The 18,928-nt window shown below is 60.1% G+C and overlaps 1 protein-coding gene across 8 annotated transcripts in view; it reads left to right on the top strand.

Annotated features, from left to right (window-relative positions):
• Positions 1–18,928, top strand: part of CACNA1E (calcium voltage-gated channel subunit alpha1 E) — a 110,958-nt gene that overhangs the window by 8,661 nt on the left and 83,369 nt on the right. For 3 of the 8 annotated variants that reach the window (XM_083845827.1, XM_083845817.1, XM_083845826.1), the window contains exon 2: positions 17,777–18,188. In XM_083845827.1, the coding sequence (XP_083701953.1) occupies positions 17,803–18,188 (386 nt within the window). In that variant the 5' untranslated portion in view covers positions 17,777–17,802. Of the gene's footprint in view, positions 1–3,614; positions 3,968–7,597; positions 7,732–11,817; positions 14,627–17,776; positions 18,189–18,928 lie in introns of those variants that run through there. The other 5 variants (XM_083845812.1, XM_083845824.1, XM_083845825.1 and 2 more) reach the window with 4 other exon arrangements.

Below are 18,928 nucleotides of genomic sequence, written 5' to 3'. Positions count from 1 at the left end.
ATGCTGGAGCGGTGTTTGGGGTGGTTTTGGGGGAGCCGGCGGCCCCAGGGGCAGCGTGTGCAGGCGCAGGGCTGTTGCGAGGAGCTAACTCCCTTTCCATCCGTCCTATCCTCGGGCAAATGACAAATGCAGCCCCAGGCTTCGCAGCGAACAGCGAGCAGTTGGTTTCGCATGGCTCCCTTTCAAAAATCCCAAACTGGAAAGGGAGGAAAACAAACAATCAGATCCGAAGGAACTGGGTTTTTGGCACCGGCTCCCTCCGTGTTGACTGGGCTGTGAGACAGACCCTGAGAAACGGCTCAGATTTGAGTCGAACAGCTCAGACGCAAGCAGGGGGGAGAAAACACCAGTGGGTAAACGTCTGTGCGCCTAACTCCAGGGCTGCGTGCAGGTGGAGGGGGGCAAGGCGAGGGTACGGCGCTCTGCGTGGTTTCCAGGTGGCAGATGCACTTAAAACATGCGAGGGGTAATTATACCTTGGGCACCAAAGCGGGATGAGTGCCAGGAAGACACACGCAGGGGGGAGCTCAGCCATGCGGAGCAGCGCTGGTGCTGGTCCTGGGCACGGGGTGCTGGCCCCGGGTGGCACCAGGCAGGGCTCGTCCCATCACCAACCTCACCAACAAAAACTGGCCAGAGCATCCCGGAGGCGTTTGATATCATTGTCTGCAATATCCGATGGGTGAATTTTGTATATATTTATACATAGGTTTATACATATATATATATTTATAGAAGACAAATTTAGTGTTAAATGATCATCTCCTTTGGGGTGCAGCTTGCTTATGGCTCGGCTGGGCGGCAGTGTGATCCTAAAGGGACAGGGCTGGGCCCTGAGCTGCCTCCAGCTCCGCAGCATTGCTCGCCCTGGAGGTCCACAGTGCTGCTCAGGCTGGAAACAGCTGTGGTTTTCCTCCTGAAAACAGTCTCAGAAGTTTCTGCTGTTGGAAAGCTTTCTGGGTGAGGATTGTCTGGTTTTGGAGAACATGAGCATGTATTTGGCGTTTGCAGACCTTTGGGAACAGACCCTAATGAGGGCACCAGCGCGGCAGGGGGCAGCGTTCGGCTGGAGCCCCAAGGCGCATCAATCCTTACCTGCTGCTTTCCCATGCGACGGCAGCTGCTTTCTCCAGGAGAGCAGCACTCGTTTTCCTCAGCATCCTATGGCTTTCTGGGCAGGCTCTGCAGCTCTCAGCGCTGCCACGAGGGCAGGAGCACGCTATGCTCTCGTCCCTTCCCTGTACCAAAATGGGAGCTGCTTTAGCCAGACCATTGCTCATCAGGGCTTGTCTGCCTGCTTTCAAAGCCCAGCGGCTCCCCAACCATCTATCCCAAAGCTTAAGCAATCTTGCTGCTAAGTATCTCTTTTTTTACTTCCCCTCCAAGTGTCTAATTTACAATTTACAGCCCATTACTTCTTGTCCTGTTCCCAGTGGGGATGGAGCACAATTTATTCCCGCACCCTTTGTAGCAACCTTTTGCATAATTGAAGGCTGCATCACGTCTCTTCTGCCTTCTGATTTCCAGACTAGACAAATCCAGCTCTTTGGGGCTTTTTTTTCAACAGGTTGTTTTGCTGCCCTCTGTGTGCTCTTTGCTGCCCTCCGAACTCTCTCCAATTAGTCCACATCTGAAGAGTCTGTGGCTGCGCACGCAGGGAGGAGGAGAGGAAAAGCTGGCTAGGCTTCTGTGCTTGTGCAGAAAGAAGGCAGGATTCAAAAGCTGGAGGTCCTTGAGGTTACCCCAGAGTGCTGCTCTGCGGGACTCGGGGCCAGCAAGTGAGCAGCGAGGATGGGTGAAGCCTGGGCAGTGCCTGGAGAACGAAGTGGTGCTGGGTTTGGGCAACGGGCTTGGGTGTCTCGGTGGCTGCTCCCACAAGCTTAGGGTCAAGAAATGTCAGATGCTAATAATAAAACCTCTCATTTTTGTTTAGCTGGGCTGCCGTGCTTTGCAGTTCTGCATTATTATTATTATTATTATTGTTGTTGTTTTTGGCACAGTGCTTCCAGCCAGCACCTTGGGCTAGTGGCCCCGGGCACCCCGCTCGCCTTTACGCGCGCCTGCGGCCGAGGGATGCTCCTGCGAGGCAGCAGGCGTGGGGCCAGCCACGTGTGGGTGGGTGCTGCTGCTCCTGGCTCCCCGGGGCCGCCAGCAGCTCCGCAGGCTGTCGGCACGCATCCTGCCCGCCCCTCTCCATGCTTCGCTCCCGTCTCGCCGGAGCCGTGCGGGGCGGTGGGAGGAGACGCTCGGCTTCGTCTCTGCGCGGCTCGGGATTGCGTTTGCTTTCGGGATGCCGGTCTGGTTTTGTGCCTAATCATCCGCGGGGCTGGCGGCACCACGCACGTACCGAGTCCTCGGGGCGAGCCTCGCTGCTCCTGCCCAGCTGGTGGTGGCACCCGGTGCTCGGTGGCACCCGGGGGGGGCAAAGCGGGGCCGGACTGCGCGGGGAGAGGGCGATGCGCGCCCAACGGTGAACCCCGCGAGCTCGATTACCCCCAGCTCCACCGTGAGCAGGTAACCATGGAGACATCCGAATCCGAGGCATCGCCAGGCCCCGAGTAGCAGCACATCCGAGTGTTAAAATGCAGACCCCGGGCCTGTGGCGGGGAGAGCTGGCCGCGTGCTCAGGGTGCCCGAGCTGCAGGGAGCCTGTGTGGGGCAGGATTTTGGGGGGGGGGGGGGGGGGGTGGCGGGTGTAGGGCTGTGCCCTAACCGTGTTGCTGTGGGGCCAGAGGGATGCGGTGCTACAGGGTGCAGCTGCGTCCATCCCTGTGCAACAAAATGGGAGGAACTGGTGGGGTTGGTGATGTGCATGAGTTGTTGGGGGCAGAAGCCCAAGCGGTGTTTTTTCCTCTTGGACGTGCCAACATGGCCTTGCTTGGGCTGGATTTGGGATATTGGTGCTCCTGGCAGTGAGTTGGGGGATTTCTGTGCATCCCACAGGGATGGGTATCCATGCACATACTCCCCAAGGTGCCAGTGGAGGAAGCGTGCCGGGGCAGGAGCATGCTCAGCGAGCGTGTGAATGAACCCAAGCGCTGGAGGAGACGTGCTTTAAATGAAGCGCTCATCTCTGGGATTTTCTCCCCTTAGCTCCATTCACATTTAGAGATGAAGGCTTTAAAGAGACAGCACCCGGGCTGGGTGGCACAAGCGTGTACCCCTTGCGGGGGGGGGTGCTGGGTGCTTGGCCCCACAGGTGCTGCAGAGCCATGCAACGCCCTGGCAAAGCAGGACAAACGTAACCCGTCCCCAAATCTCCGTCACCCCCAGCCTGCGGTGTCGCCCTGCCCTGCCGGGGTGCTGCGCCCCCAGGGTGACGCCTGTGGCCGTGGTGGCACCTCGTGGGCTGCGTGGCGAGGTGCTGGGGCAGGGCTGTGCACCATGCAGCGTGTGTCCCGGCTCCTGGGAGGACAGGGACAGTTTGGGGATGGCGCTGTGAGCGGCGGGGCTGGGGGGCAGCGGGGCTGGCCGTGGGGACACCGCGGGGTCCCCGCCTCGTCCCGGGCTGGACCCGGCCAAATGAGCCCGGGAGCAGCCGGGGTGGGGGCTGCCGGGGGTGGGCACACGGGGGGGATGTGCACACGGGGGGGGTGTGTGTGTGCAGGGGGTGTGCCCGGACACTTCTCGCCGTGTTTTGGCGGAGCTCGGCTCCTTCCCTCCTTTGTTATCCCCCGTCTGCCCCCTCCGGTGTGTGTGTGTGTGTGTGCGCGAGTTCTTTCTCCGATTGTCAGAGATTTCTTTTCCACTGTGTGGGCAGGAGACAGATTTTAACTGTCTCTATTTTCTTTCTATTTTTTTTTTTTCAAATTTCTCCTTCTCCCCCCCCCCCCTCCCCCTTCCCTCTCGCCTTCCTCCCTTCCCCGCTCCTCTCCCTCCTCCCTCCCCTCCCCGCGGCTCCCCCCCTGCCAGCTCCGCGATGCCTCCGGAATAGCTCGGGCAGCCGGAGCCATGCCTCCCGCCCCAGGTAAGCCCCCCCCGGGCCACCCTCATCCCTCTCCATGTCCCCGGGGATGGCGCCGAGCCCAGCCGCTACCTGTTGGGGACCCGCCGGGGACGGCCGCCGGCTGCTCGCTGCCCACCCGGCAGCCGCCTTCCTCCTCCTCCTCCTCCTCCTCCCGGTGGACATTTCCTCGCCTCCCGTCTCCCGAGGCTTTTGTCTCGCCCTGGCAGCCGAGGATGCTCGGAGCTCGGTGTTTTTTTTTTATTTCCACGCCGCGGGGGGAAGGAGGGAGCCGAGGCAGGCGGCGGGGAGAGGCGCGGGGGCACCCATGGGTGCGCCCGGCCCGGCCCCGCCGCGCGTGGGGTGCGCCTGGGGAGGTGTTTGGGGGGCGGGGGGGCACCCAAGTTTTCGGAGCCGTCCCCGTTTGGCGGATTTCCGAGGGATTCTCTGCCTGGCCGAGCGCTGGAGAGGAGCCCCGCTCCGACAAAGTTTTTATTAAGGTAGCCTGCGAGCGCGGGGGGGCCGCTCGGTGTGCTTAAGGTGGCTCGTGGGGGGCCCTGCTCCTGTCCCCCACCCCGCCTCAGCTGCTGCTTGGCAAGGGGGGCACCCCCTGGACCCCCGCCCGTGGGTCTGCACCGGGGGGCTGAGCTGGGGCAGGGGGTCCAGGCCCATTCACTGAGCCCCCCCCCAGTACTGCACAGGGTGGCTGCGTGCTCAGCTCACCCAGCCCTGAGGCCTCCTGCCCCCCCCCTCAGGGTCCCGGCCCTGCTACAAGTTTATCACCCCCCCCCCCCCCCCCCCCCCCCAGAGAGGTGCTGATGGCAGCGAGGAGCCCCCAAAACCAGGGTGCCGTGTTGCCACGCTCCTGCAGCTCTCGCGGCGCAGAGCGCATGGTTTGGTGCTCGTGGCTCCGTCTGCTTGGATGGGGGGGGCTGGGGGTGCCCCCCTGCTGCCATCCCCAGCAGACACGTCTCATTTCACAGCCCGGACCCTCCTGCCTGCCCCCGTGGGCTGTGTCCCCTCGGGTGGGTGAGCTCATCCCGCTCTGGGTGCTGACACCAGGCCGCGCTGAGGATGGGGAGGTCTCAGCGTCTCGGCTCAGGGTGCTGTGGGATGTGGTGACGCTCTCGCCTGGTCCGGATCCACCGCCGGGGCTGCTTGGCAGACGAGGCACGGCGCTGCGGAAGGCGCTGTCGGTGCGGTGAGACACGAGCCTGCAGCCTCGGCTGCTGGTGGCATCGTTGGCAGGACCCGGGCATCGCTGTCACCCGCTGAGCAGTCGGGGACCGAGCATCGTCCAAATGGGGACGTGTTTTGGAGGGGTTCCCTTCTGTTCCTCCTCCCCAGCGTGCCTGCGTGGTGTTGCTGGCATGCAGTGGAGTGCCAGGGGGTCGAGATCTGGGTCCCTCGAGGTGTCTTTTTGTCTCGCTGCTCTGTGGCTCTCCAGGTGGTACAGGGCAGGTCTCGGCGCTGGTGTGGCAGAGGGCTGGGAATCCTTGGCTGGCTTTGGGAGGTGGAGAGATGGTCGTGGCTGCAGGCTGTCCCATGGCACTGAGCTCTGCTGCTGCCTGCCTGAGTTTCCTTGCTCCTCGGAGGTCCTGGAGAACCTGGAAAGTTTGTTCAGAGCAGTATGGGACGCGTTCATCCTGGGGGTCTCCTCTGCGCCGCGGCACAGGGTGGCACAAACCCCTCCCCGGCGAGACGCCGTGCATCGCCCGTCCCCGTCGCGCCCTGGCACCTATTTCAGGCGATGTGCAGACGTCTCTGCCGCCCCTGCTGCTGGGGACACTGTCCTCTGAGCACGTGGGGGGAGCTCCCGGCCGGCGCTGCCCCTGACCCCCGGCGGCAGGACCCTCCCTGGGACCCCTGCGCCCCCTCCCCTGGCGCGGCTGAGTCAATGCGCCCACCCACTGCACCCAGGACTGAGTCACCGGCTTTTCATGCACTGGTGTGAATCACTCACACACAGCCACACTGATGGCTTCAGTGACAGCTGAAGAGAGAAAACAATCCCCCCCCCCCCCCCCGCCTCACCCCCCGGCACCACTACTGTTGGCACCGGGCTCCTTGCCCGCGGTGACCCCGGGGGACTTCTGCGAGTGGTGCCCTGGTGGCAGCGGCTGGGCTTCTGCTGGTTTCCTGCGTGCCGTGGTCAGGCCGGGGATGCCAGCGGGGATGCTGGTGGCCCGAGGTGGCTGGCAGGACGCTGGGGTGATGTCTTAGTGCTCGAGGATTCTCCTCTCGTTAGGCTGGGGTAGGCCTGGATGTGTGTTGTGAGACCGGGGCACGTTTTGGGGCAGCTTTGCAGGGCTGCTCCGCTCTAACTGTGAAACCTTTGTGGAGACCTGGAGCTGCATCGCGGTGCTCTTCCCTCTCCCCATCCCACCGGGGGGGCAGCAGGGCCAGCTGAGCAAGAGAAGCAAGAGCTGTCAGGAGGAAAAAAGGGAGAAGAAAAAAAAAAAAAAAGGCAAGCCATACCCCCCGGGTTCGGCTGCTCCTCTCCCTGGTGCTGCTGGTGGCAGATAGCTGCAGCCCGGCTGGTGGCTGGGATGCTCTTTGCTGCCCTGCCAAGGGCTGGGGCCGTGTCTCTGCTGTCCCCCCCCCAGGACCGGAGGTGGCTGTGCTAACACGAGGAGGAGGCTTTTTAATTAAACTCCCCGCATGGGCTTCCCGGTGCCGTTTCCCGCATCCCTCCCGTGCTGCTTTTCTTCTCGGCGCCTGTTGCTCCCGCGAAACCCCTTCCTGCCCCTCGCTGCCGGTGCCGGCCCCCCGCCGCTGTGTTCCCTCCTTCCTTCCTGCTCCCCGCGGATGAAAGGAAGCGCTGGAGTGTCTGGGGATGTCAAAACAGGCCATTAGTCACGGCTGCGGGGCCTCGTGCCTGGGGAGAGGCTGACGAGTGCTCTGTAGGGCTGGGAAACCAGCCCGGAGGTTGGGGGGATGAGATTTGGGGTGTTATAGGGGGGTTCTCCCTCTCTGGTGTGTCTGGCATCGTCCTGGCCCTGCTTGGCCATCCAAGCTGGGTCAGAGGTCCCCGGCACGAATTGTGTTGTGTTTCCCCTCCAAAATAAGCCGTGGCACCTGCAAGGTGAGGGGCCGCCTTGCTGGGGAGCGGTCCCAAAAAATAACACGGCAAGGCCAAGGGGACCCTCCTTCAGCCCTGTCTGCCTCCCATGTTAGCTGTCGGCTCAGAAGGGGTGCTCCCCTCCTCGCCAGCACGGAGAGCTGCTGTCAGCATGCCCATGCACTGCCGTGGAGACCCCCACTTGCAGGTGAAATCAGTGCCTGGATTTACCATGCGGTTGCCCGAACGGGGCAGCCCCGAGGCTGTGAGCTGCGTCTCCCTCAACCCTCCGAGGGCTGGTGCCTCCGAGGGCTGGTGCCTATAAATAAACCCCAAACCAGCCCGGAGGCGTGGGCAGGGCTGGGCAGCAACGAGCAGCAGCAGCAGCATCCCCCTGCCAGCAGCTCGCAGGGGCCGCCGACAACATTTTTTGTGAAGCTCTCCGCTTCGGCCAGACGTCTGCGTCTCCGCGCGGGCACGGCTCCAGAGAGAAACCCCATCTCCATTTTGCGCCCGGGGCACGGAGCCAAGCCCCGAAGCGAGCCTCTCCCCTCGAGCCGCGCGGCATCTGCTCCGTGCCACCGCTGCCGAGGCTTTTTCCGAGCGGGGCTGGGAGAGGAGCCCCGGTTATAACTAATTAATCCGCGCCTCCGGAGGGAACGAGCACCTCGGCCACGTGCGTCCTGGATGAGCCCCGCGGGGGGGCCGCTTCCAACTTGGCCGGGCGGTGAGTTTTTAATTGCCATCGCGTGCGCGGAGGAAATCGGGCTGTAACTAATGGGAGTCGCTCAAGCCGGCGGCTAATTACTGTCATTAACTGAGCAACAGTTTGGGTGACTCTTCTGCTCCGCGCTCTGCCGGTCATCCCAGTCCCCACGGAGCCGGCTGCATCGCGCCCTGCCGGGGGGCTTGGGGAGGGGGCACCACTGCTGCTCCACGTCCTCTAAGTGCCATTTTTGGGGCTGTAGGTATGATGTTTGGGGCTATAAGCCCCATTTTTGGGGCTGGGGCATGGGGAAATGGTGAGAATCAGGACCAGCCACTGAGATTTTTCTCTCACCCGGTTCAAGGCAGGATTTTTTCCTCTCGCCGGGTTCCCCCCCCACTTCATTTTTGCCACATCAGAGGAATGCTTCTGCTGGTTGATCAGCGCCTTACTAAGCAACCTGAAAAAAAAATAAATAATAAAAAAAAAAATCTGTTTACAAAACACATCTCCGCTGATGCTAAGTGAGTCTGGTTCTGTGGGCTGCCGCTCGCCGGCTCTGCTCGAAATGTGTCACTTGCACCGCCGGATATTTTTAGAGCCCAGGTTTGCAAGACGCAGACGCTGGGCAGGTTTTCCCAGGGTGCCAGGTCCCTGGGGGCCGGGGCTGGCGTCTCGCCGTGTGCTGCTACGTGGCGGCCACCAGCATCCTCTGCTGGGCCCCCGCTCGCGTGGCTTTCCCCCTCTGTGCGTGGATTTACAGATCCGTTTGTGCCTCTCGCCCTTTCCCTTCTCCTTGCTGGGTGTTTGGCTGTTGCATTCTGTACCTGAGCGGTGTGGCGGGGACCAAGGGTGCTCTCCGAGCGCCTGGGGACCGAGCTGAGCAAGGAGAGGAGGAAATATTCTCCTGGGCGTGCAGCTCTGCGGTGCACGGAGCCCACGGGCATCCGGCATGCCGGCACGGTGCATCATGGCAAGGCTTGGTGGCAAAGCACGGCGAGTTTCCCAGCCTTGTAGCAACTGGTCTGGTTGATACTGAAATGCTTCTATGGAGCAAAGCTGGTTGGCACCAGGCAAATTCAAGAGGAAGAGGGAGGAGAGGGCAGAAGCTATGAAAGCACTGAAATTTTGTGCTGCCTGCTGGAACAGGGAGGCAAATGTTTCCAGGATTTGGGGCTGAAAGCTGCTTTTTTAAACCTGGTGGTGTTTTTTTTTCTTCTGGTGGATGTGACATAAAAAGCAAAACCGAAACGAAGTGTGTCTGCTGGGTTGGAGCAGACACTTTCCACCTGCTCCAAATGCCTTCTTCCCTTCTCTCGGAGCTTTTTTTTTTTTTTTTTCCCAGCGACTTCTGGCGCTGGAGCTTTTCTCACCGCTCAGCAGGGCTCCTCTGCCCCGTGCCTGGCTCTGCTCCCCGCAGCCCCGGCAGGCAGCACGTGCGTGCTTATTAACGGCCTGGCCGGGAGGATTTTTTCCCTCTGCTGTGGGATTTTTGCCCGTATCCTGACGGCAACGTGCAAATCTGAGCCTTGTGTAGGATCTTCGGAGAGATGCTGCGCTCCCGTCGGCTTAGCGCTGGGCACGGGGCGGGGATGCTCAGCAAACCACCCTCGCTCGGCTTGCCTGTGCCTGTCGTGACTTTGTTGCAGGCACTTTGTCTGTTTTGCTTGTGCAGGGAGCTGCTGGCGCTGCTGGGAGGGTTTATTAACCTCGGAGCTGTCACCTGCTTCCTGCTTGTTATTCCAGCTAGCTGGCTTTCTCCCTGCTCCCGCGGAGCTTGAGCTTGTCACCGCTGTCCCCTCTAAGGGAAGGCACCCGGGGCTCGGCTCCGCAGCCCCTGCCACCCCCTTGCTGTGCTGCTGGTGGCTGGGGACCCTTGGGTGCAGCCCCCGGGTGCGAGAGGCGAGGTGCTGGCAGGCCGGGGCTCCGCTCGGAGCTGCTGCTCTCCATCCCGCAGGCTCCTGGGTGACTCGCTCCGAGCAGGCGCTGAGATCTGAATTGATGCTTTAATTATCTAGGCTCCTTTCCCAAAGGCCCTTCTCTCTGTTTTTAATTTCGGAAGTCTCCCGCGTGCGATATCTCTTTTCTCCCGCTCCCGCCAGCTGTCATGCTCGGCCGGTGCTGGGAGGTGAGCGGGGGGCAGAGGCGGCTTCCCTGGCACCAGCCCCGTGCCACCTCTCGTCCTCGAGGTATTTCGCCAGGAGAACTGGGGCAAGATGATAGAAGAAGGGCTGAAAACGCCCCATCAGATCAAACATCTGTTCTGTTAATAAAGGCTTGTCCTGCGGCTGGACCCCCTGCAGCAGCGGGGTGGTGTCAGAGCGAGGGTTTGGGAGCTAAACAAAATCACGGTGGGCAGACGTGAGAGCAGCTTATGGTGTTGTCATCTGGTTGTGCTGTTTGTCAGCTCCTTCGATAATTCAGGGCCTTTTTGATATTAGAGGAGAGCAGGCTGGGCAAATAAGGGCAGCACGGCTCCTGGAGCTATAGGGTAAGCGCTGGGGTTTGGTGGGTCTGCTCCAGGGGATGCTGAATTCCTTTTAGAAAACATAAATATCATTCAACGGGGACCATGAGCACCCTGTCTTATGCTCTCTATCTCCTGGAGAGCTCATTTAAAAAGAGAAAAATCATTTTTTAGGCATGCCGCCTTTCCCGCAGCCAAGGCTATGTAAGTGTCCCATCAGGTTACAGAAATACGTTTAAAAAAAAATAAATCACGATTTGTGATTTTTTTATTTAAAAAGAGCTGAAAAATATTATTGCTCCTTATATTCCCATTTTCAGGTCTGTCTCTGCTTTCTGAAACTTTGGGACCAGACAACAAGAGGAAGGCGGGCAGGAAGGGACCCGCTGCGGTGGGGGCTGAGTCTCCCCAAATTTCCCCTCCCCAGACCCCAGGCTCTGCTGAAATACCCCAAGCGGTGGCTTTGCGGGGTGAGAGCGTCCCTGCGGGGCTGGGCCGGCTCGGGTGCCGAGGAAATCTCCCTCCAGCTGCGATGCCACTGCTCGGCGCCCACTGGCGCTGCGGCAGGTAGAGCCTGTTTTTATGGAGCGCCGCTCCGGGGGTTTGGGTGCTGGCGCAGGACCGGGTGCTGCGGCCGAGGGGGGCACCCGTGGGTGCAGGTGTTCTTCCCCAGCTCCTAAATAATGAGCTGCCAGAGCGAGGGCTAAACAGGAAAGCAGCAGCGAGGGTATGTGGATAGTGTTGTTCTTTTGAGAGGAAACGCAATCGCAATCTGTTATGGAGAGGGTTTTTTTTTCCCCCTTCTTCCTCTTGACTTAATAATTTGGCATTAGCAGCGCAGGGAGTTTCTGGGAGACGGCACGCGGCTCTCTGTACGACGGGCTTTTTCCTCGCTATGGTAGCCGTAGAAATCTATCGCTGCTGCTCTGCTTTTGGACTTTATTTTTCGCTGGCATATGGAAGGAGCAAGCCTGGAGTGAACGCGCCGCGTTAGCCGCTTCCAGCAGGCTGCGGTCCTCGGCACGGGGGGGGCTCGGGGCCGCTCTGCCTCCCCCTCGGCTTCTTCCCATGGCAAAGCTCCCCGGGGGCTGCGGTGTGCGATATCCTTGGTTAAACCCTCATCTGGGGTCAGGCTTTGCAGTGGGGTCCTGGCCCATCACGCCGTCGTGCCCCGCTCCCCACGCTACAGATGCACTGGGGCACATCCTGCTCTTAGGTACCGGTGTTTTGCGCTTCGGGTGGAGGCTGGAGGTGACTGGGAAGAGCCTGGCAGTTTTGGGGAGTGTTCCTGCCTCCCAAAAGCTTCTCTGGAGCAGCAGCTTCGGCGCCGAGGCTGTGCTGCCTCCTGTCTGGAAACCCCTCGGTGGCTGGGTGCGATCCGCAGCGCCGCTCCCCCGCACAGCAAAGATGCTGACTGCTTGGAAATCTCTTTGCGGTAGGGCTGACAATTTTATTTCCTCCTTTTTTTTTTTGGATTTGCTTATGTTAACAAGCTCCGGTGCTAATTTTTTTTTTTTCTTTTTGGGTGCAAAACGTGGAAATTGTCTGCGAGTGTGAGCGCGGAGGGGTGGTTCGGCACAGGTGCCCCTGCAGCCTGGCTGTGAGGTCGGTGCTGGGTGCCGTGGGGTGGCTCAGGGCTCGTATTCCTGGGTACTGATCCTACACTAGCACGATGGGTGCTTGATGCCGCCCCAGACAGACCGACAGACGGCAGAGGAGAGCTCGCGAGGGAAAGCGGGAGCCCTCGCACGAGGTTTTGTTGGTGGCTAATGCACGTGTGAGGCTTAAAGCCAGAGAACAACCTGATTGAAACCCAAAATATAAAGGGACTGCATTGGATCCAGCTGCAGGAGGGAGGATGCGTCACTGCCCTCCTGGAGGGATGAATTTTGCTGTCTGCCCCCCAGGGGAGAGCAGGGAAGGAGGCGGAAGGCTGGCTAGGGAGCCTAAATTCTTGGATCCCTCTCGCTTTGCAGAGATCTGCAAAAGTCTGACACGAGATCACTGCCCCTCAACATCTCATAGCCAAGGCGTAGGTTGGGCAAAACCATCACCGTCCCATGGGTCTGGGAGCTCTGTGGCTTGGGACCAAGGGGACAAGGCACCACGGGAAGAAGTCGCCCAGTTACTGGCCCGGGAGCCCTGGCTGTGCGCCGGCAGCGCTCCCGAGGCCGCGGTGCTGCCGAAGCCTGCTGGGAGCCAGCGCGTGACTGGCATGGGGAAAATCAATGCTCATAAACTATTTAGGAAGGAGCGGGAGGGCAAGAGGAGATGGGGGGAGTGAGGCTGTCAGAGACAGCATCTCCTGCTTCTGAGGTGCTGAGGGCGAGTAAGGGATGCCGGGGCCGGGGGTACCATGGTGCAGGATAGGACGGGCACCGTAGTGGAGGAGGAGAAAGCCCCCAAACCCCAGCTGGACGGCTGTTGGCAGCATCCTTCAGGCTTCTAAGAGATTCCCAGTGGTGTTTTGGGAGCGTGGGACGAGCAGTGTGGCACCCGAGGGAGGCAGCTCCTCGCCTGGCTTCCCCGTGGCAGGGAGGCACGGGTGGTGCGGGGCTGCTGATGTGCCGCCGCGACGCGCTTGCATCCGTTTGCAAATAGGGTAGACCCCAAACTGCGAAGGCCAAACGTGTAAGAAGCTGTAAAAGGGTCAATTCCCTTCTTCAATTCAATTTCAGCCACTGGGCATCACTCCGTCACTGAGACGTGGCTGGCAAATGGACTGGCCATCTTGGGGCAGGACGGAGCTGCTCCCGGCAGACCATGGGAGCAGCCTTCTGCTATTAAGAAATGATGCAAAAAAAATAAGAGGTGCGTCGCTTTCCCCTGCTGCATCCTCCCAGGTGGTGGCTGCTGGCGATGTGGAGGTCGGAGGCTGCGCCCGGGCCTTGTTCCTGGCTGTGTCTGTGCCCCCCGAACCCGTCTCAGCCCTATTTTTGAGCTCATTTGCACCGCGTGGGTGTCGGTGTCCTACAAATCGCTCCCCCTCAAGGCGCTTACACGGGTGTAAATTATTCCAAGCGCCGGGCTTCAGAGGGATGGAAAAGCAGCTAGAAAATAACGCCACAAATAAAGAGCAGAAGAAAAGAGGCAATAGAGGTATTAGCAGCTCGATGCCAGCGACTGTAAGAAGCTGATAAAAGAAGGGGAAAAGCAGAGCTCAGGGGCTGACAGGCTGGATGAGCTTTCCGTGAAAAAATAAACAGTTTGGGGAGAAGGGAGCGTGATGGAAATGTGGGGATTTGACCCCAAAAGGGCTCGCTGGGGTTGCTGATGAAGGGGAACGCCATGCGGTGTGATGTCCCCTGCTCTGCTCTGCCTGGTCCTGGGGCTCGCGGTGGGTGAGGACCTCGTGGTGCCGGGTGTATATAGGGTGTGTGTATGTATATATGTATGCATATATGTATATAGGTTTTCTTTGCAAGCCTTTGGCATGGCAGGACAGACTTATTCCCCATCCCCTTTGCTTCTTCGCCGTGCAATCTGTGCAAGAGCCCTTTTTGCACAAACAACAAGACCTTTCCAGTGAGTATCTGTACATAAGAAGGCTAAAAGTCAGAGAATAAAGCCTCCCGTTGCTCACCTCTACAGCATCCCATTGTTTCAACCTCTCAGGGGTGCTGTGACTCCGGGTGCCACGGGCGTGCTGTTTGCGTGACGGTGTAATTGCCTTCACGGGTCTATTAAGCGGTGACACACGTTGTGGGTTGTGAGTCACCTTGGCGAAGGCGCCGCTGGAAGCGAGAACTTCTTCTCCCCGGCTTCGCCAGGTGAAACAGTTGGTTGTTATTTTTCCGGTGAAGTTTGTTGGCGGGGCGGGGGGCGGATTTAGGGAGGGCAGCCCCAAAAGCTGCCCATGGGTCTCGATGGGGAGAGAAGCCGGCGGCTGCGCTGGGGACGGCCACCCCCATGGGGTGCCCTCCTGCCATCCTGCAGTCCGCGTGTCCGTCCTGCCCAGCCCCAGCAGGCGGATTTTAGCTACACCAGGCCCTTCTGGAGAAGCCATAGCACGAATGCTACTGGCTCCGTGTCTTCCCCTCAATTTGCTTTAAGCCCTCCCCGTGGCTCGCAGCTGCCCTGTGTTCCTCATCAGGCACGCCGGTGCCAACGCCTCTGGTCCAGGTGCTCCGGGAGAGAGCAGCTCCCTGCCAGCGGCGTTTCTGGGAGACCGCTCTATTTATTTTTCAGAGCGTTTCCTTTCCCTGTTGCACAGCAACTTCTAACGCGCCCGGGCTTGTGCTGGCAGCTCCTGCTCCTCTCCACCTCGGCGGTTTCTGCAGTCGCCTTCGGGATGAGAGCAGCGCGGACCTTGGTACCATTTGGAGCCGTTTGTTGGCTTTGACATGAGCTTTCCTGCATCGCCAGGCCGGGCAGCGCCATGGCCCGTGTCCCTGCGGGGCAGGATCGGCCCCAGCAGCTTGGAGACGCTCGCCTGGAGCCTCCTGCGGGGTGAGCGCCGGGGGGATTCGGGACGTGCGGAGCCTGCTGGGGTGATGTCTGCTGGTTACAGCACCTGTGCCCTTAAACCCACGCCGTCCCCGGGGGCAGCAGGGGGTGGTATGGAGGTGCTGCTCGGGGCTGGTTTGCGCGCCCAGCACCGCAGCATCACCCACCTGCCCTGTGCTGTGTGTAGCAGGTGGTGCAGGAGTGACCTTGCGTATTTTTTTTTTTGGAGCTAAACCTCCTTGCAAGGAGGGCAGCGTGTCCCGCGGGGCAGGGCTGTGTTCCTGGAGGCTGGCCCGGCGCTTGCAGCTGGAAATGATCCTGAGGAGCCCTGGCTGTGCCCTTCTTTGGGAAGCGAGCTCCTCGGGGCGCGATCCCTGGCTGGATGCATGTACCGCCCCGAGCGCCGCCAGCTTCAGGCGCTGCTCACAAATCACCACGCGCTTCCTCAGCTTCCCCCTCCCATGCTCTGTCTGGGACACCTCGCTGTCCCTGTGTCCCCTGGCAGTCACCATCTCTCTCGCCCCTGTCCTCAATGTGCGCCTGTATTAATAGTAGCGGGGTTGCTGAGGAGTCACTTGGACAGCTCTCTGGGCTGTCGTGGGGAGGCCAGGCGATGCTCAGCCCAGGGACGTGGGAGCATCGCAGGTTGCAGGGAACAAAGGCCGTTTCCCAGACAAAAGGCTGTCTGGAAAAGGCTTCTCTCTCGCTCCGAGGTCTTGTGCTACTTTGCTTTGTGTCCTTGTGTGTGCTCTCCCCTGTACAGAGCAGCTCAGGGTAAGCCCAGGGTGCTCGGGGGGCTCTCGGAGCAGCTCCTGGGTGCTCCTGCCTGCTTTTCCCACCCTCCTCTATTCCCCTGTTTATTCAGCAGGCAGGATGGACACTCACAGGGGGACATGTTGCCATCAAAGCGGAGCTGCCCCCTGCTCTCAGCGGCTCCCCCAACCCCTGGGAAAGGATGCTGGGCTGCTGGACGCCAGCCGGGCTCTGGCAGCTTTTGTCCTTCCCAGCGTGACACCGCCGGGGGCTGCGCCTGTTGCAGGCTGAGGGCCGTCACTGGAAGGGGTCTCCGCGTCCCCCACGGTTTGTGTGGGTGCTGGCGGTCAGGTCTGTGGCCCCAGGGTGCTGTGTCCCCCAGCAGTGACAGCCTGGGGCAGCTCAGCCCCATGGGGCAGCGCAGCACTGAGCGTTTGCTGCTTAAACCCGGGGAGGATTGCTCGGATAAGGGCTGCAAAGAGCTTTCGGAGCTCCTTACGAGCCGAGCGGGGTTATTATGGTAACAGGGAGTTACTTGGCTGGAGGCTCGGCTGCTGCCACCGCAATGTAAACAGGCGGACAGAGAAACCCCAAAAAGGAACGTCCTCGTGCAGCTCGGCTGGGAGCTGGCCGCGGCTCTGTGGTCTTTAATCAGCCGCTGAGGGGAAAAGCAGCGTGTCGGGAGAGCTGCCCTGCTGCTCCCCCGGCCTGGGCGAGCGGTTTGGGGCGAAACCTCCAAAAAACGGGTCGAGTGAGCTGGCAGCACGTGGTCGCCTCCTGAGGATGAGGCACCCTGTTGGCATCGCCGTTCGGGCTCGCCGGCTCGGTGCGTGTCCCTCAAAGGCTTCCCTATTTCAGGGGCAAAGAGCAAACCCCCCAGCTCACTGCTTTTTTCTCCCAAATTTTGCTCTGAGCTTGGTTTTCTGCTAACTGGTATACGCCACAAGGTGTGCGGACCTGTGCCAGCCGCCATGCGTGCCCGTTGTTCACGGAGCACAAAAGCATCCTGGCGGTTCATCCTTGGGAGAGCCAGCTCATTTCTGGTTCTCCTCCCTCCCCAAATCTCCCAGGGAACTGATTATCGTAGCTTGACACGCGGCTCCCCCAAGCAGTGCTAATAATCTCCCTACCCACGCCGTTGCCTTTCGCTTTTTTAATTATCAGCCGTCATTAACTAATTTTCCCCTGGGCCTGTCTCGGTGATGGGACCGCGGCCAGTTCACCCCTGCTGCAGGACACCTTTGTGGGGCTTTTTTGGGGGATGCTGGGGGCAGCAAGGATTTCTTTGGGTGGTTTTGTCCGATTTTAACCCATTTGTGGCTGGATCCTGGTGGGCATCCGCATTTTTGGAGCCGGCCATGTGTTAGCTTGCACTGGTTTTGAGTTCATGGGAGACAAGGCTTGGGATGAAACAGCAGAAGCTGGGTGAAGAAACGCATTTTTTTTCCCACTAACTCGGGTTTTGGGTAAAAATAAAGCTGGTTTGGTTCAGGAGTAAGCAGGAGGACTGAGGGCTAGAGCAGGGGCTGCCGTGCTGCAGATGCTCGGCGTCCTCGTTAGCGCGCAGCCTCATCAGCTCCTCGCCTTAACAAAATGTTCTGGCATCCTCCCTCCGCTGCTTGTCACTGCTCCAGAGGGAACGTGGCTTGTTCTCCTGGCAGCGTGAGCCCTGTTTGCAGGGCGAAGGCAGAGCTAATTATTTCTATTTATTTCCTCAAACTTCCTCGGCATTTCATTTGATGGCTCCGCTTGATCTTTTCGCTTGCCTCCAAGCCTTGGGGGTAGCCAAGTCACAAAATGTGTCCCTCGAGCTTATTGTGTGCAAGGATTAGGGGAGCACCACGGCCTGCGCTCGTGTCCCGTCTTGTTTGGGGCCAGATCCTGGCCCCGGGGCTCTGCTGCAGCCCTGCTGAATGCAAAAAGCCCCTGCCCTTGTTTCCTCCCCTACCCAAATAGATGCTCAGGAAAGAAACGGGGCTGCAGGGTGGTTGTGATAAACCAGAGTGGCTGGAGTAGGAGTGTGAGTGAGCAAAGACGGTCAGGAGAAGGGCAGTGAGCTGGGAAAACGCTCAATTGTGAGGGTACCCGGGACTAAATTAAAAAAAAAATTAATGAATGCACTTAAAAAATAAAAACAAATAAAGCCACATGGGCAAGCAAAGTAGTGGAGTGAAGGATCTCTGTTTATAGTTTCAATGGGAGCAGCCAACCTCTCCTCATTGTATGCTACAGCGTTCCCGTTGTACGGAAAGCGATGGTGCAGGGGGTCCGAGCCCAGCCTGGGAGTCCCTGCCGTGCTCTCCCCCGGGAGAAACAGGACTTGCAGGGATGCTCTGGGAGGGAATAGTTGGGACAAAGAGTTAAAACCCTGAGCCTCCGCTGTTTCTTGTGCCCCCCCAGAGTGATGAGCTGCACCGGCACCGAGGATGCTCGGACTCGGCACGTGCTCCGTCAGCGCCCCGGGCAGGGGGGCTGAGCTGGCCGCCCCCCCCCGCTACGTCCTGGCCCTGCCCGAGGAGGAGACGTGGCGCAAGCACCGGCTCGGCCTGATGCAGAGCACCCAGTCCTGCAACCTGCTGGAGCCCCAGAGCCTGGCCGAGGCGCTGGTGTCGCGCGCCGCCAGCTTCGATGCCCTCTACCAGCCCCGGGATGGCGACGGCGGCAGCGCCCTGGACCTGGGGCAGTACGTCCCCGTCAGCCCGGACGTCATCAAGCGCCGTCGGGGCGGGCTGATCGAGCAGAGGGACATCATCAAGGCGCACGAGGCGCACAAGATGCAGAGCACGCCGCAGGCACGGAGGAAGGAGTGGGAGTAAGTAGGGGTCGGGGCCAAAAGGGTGGGCAGGGGGCGGGCGCAGCGGTGTCAGCACCGTGGAGCGGTCAGCATTGTGGTGCTCGACCCGCAGCACGTCCTGGATGGGTTTTTGGAGTTTTTGGGGTGCGTGTGAGAGATGGGGAGGGATAACGTGGTGCTCTGTGTGGTGTTTTCTTGGCTGGGGGTGTCTCTTGGCGGGTGCATCTGATGGGAACGGTGCGAGGGAGCCTTGGCAGGTGAGGGGCTCCCTGAGTTGTGGGGTGGAGAACCCAGGGAAAGTTTTCTTGGATGTCCTATATATCTGAAATCTGATGCAATTCAAACAAATGGGACCTGGGTGGCTGCTGAGGTCCCTGCTGTGAGCTTTGGGCTGGGACATCTCCATCCCCGCCTCCAGCTGGTGCTGCAGCGGCTCTGCCACCCAGCAGGCGGCCGGGCCAGGTCCCCTCTGCATGTCGGGTCCTGGTGGGATGGAGTTCGCCTTGGCTGCAGCTCTGGGATGCGTTTGGGGTCATCCCCTTCTGCTTTTGCTGTGGCTTGAGCCCCACTGCAAGAGGGCTTGCACTTCATCCTGAGAGGTGGCCAAGTGCCCCTGACTCAGAGCCAGCCGGGGATGTTAACGAGCCTGGGAGACAAGGGTAAAAGTGCTGGGCAGAGCTAGCACCCGCTCCAGCTTTTTTACTTATTACTTTCCTTTAATTAACTCCCTCCCGTGGTTTGCCTTGGAGCTGGGTGTT

This window comes from Anser anser (genome assembly GCF_964211835.1).
Source record: "Anser anser genome assembly, chromosome: 8".
NCBI classification, from domain to species: Eukaryota; Metazoa; Chordata; class Aves; order Anseriformes; family Anatidae; genus Anser; species Anser anser.
The sequence above is the reverse complement of the archived record's forward strand: the minus strand, read 5'-3'. Positions and strand labels throughout refer to the sequence as shown.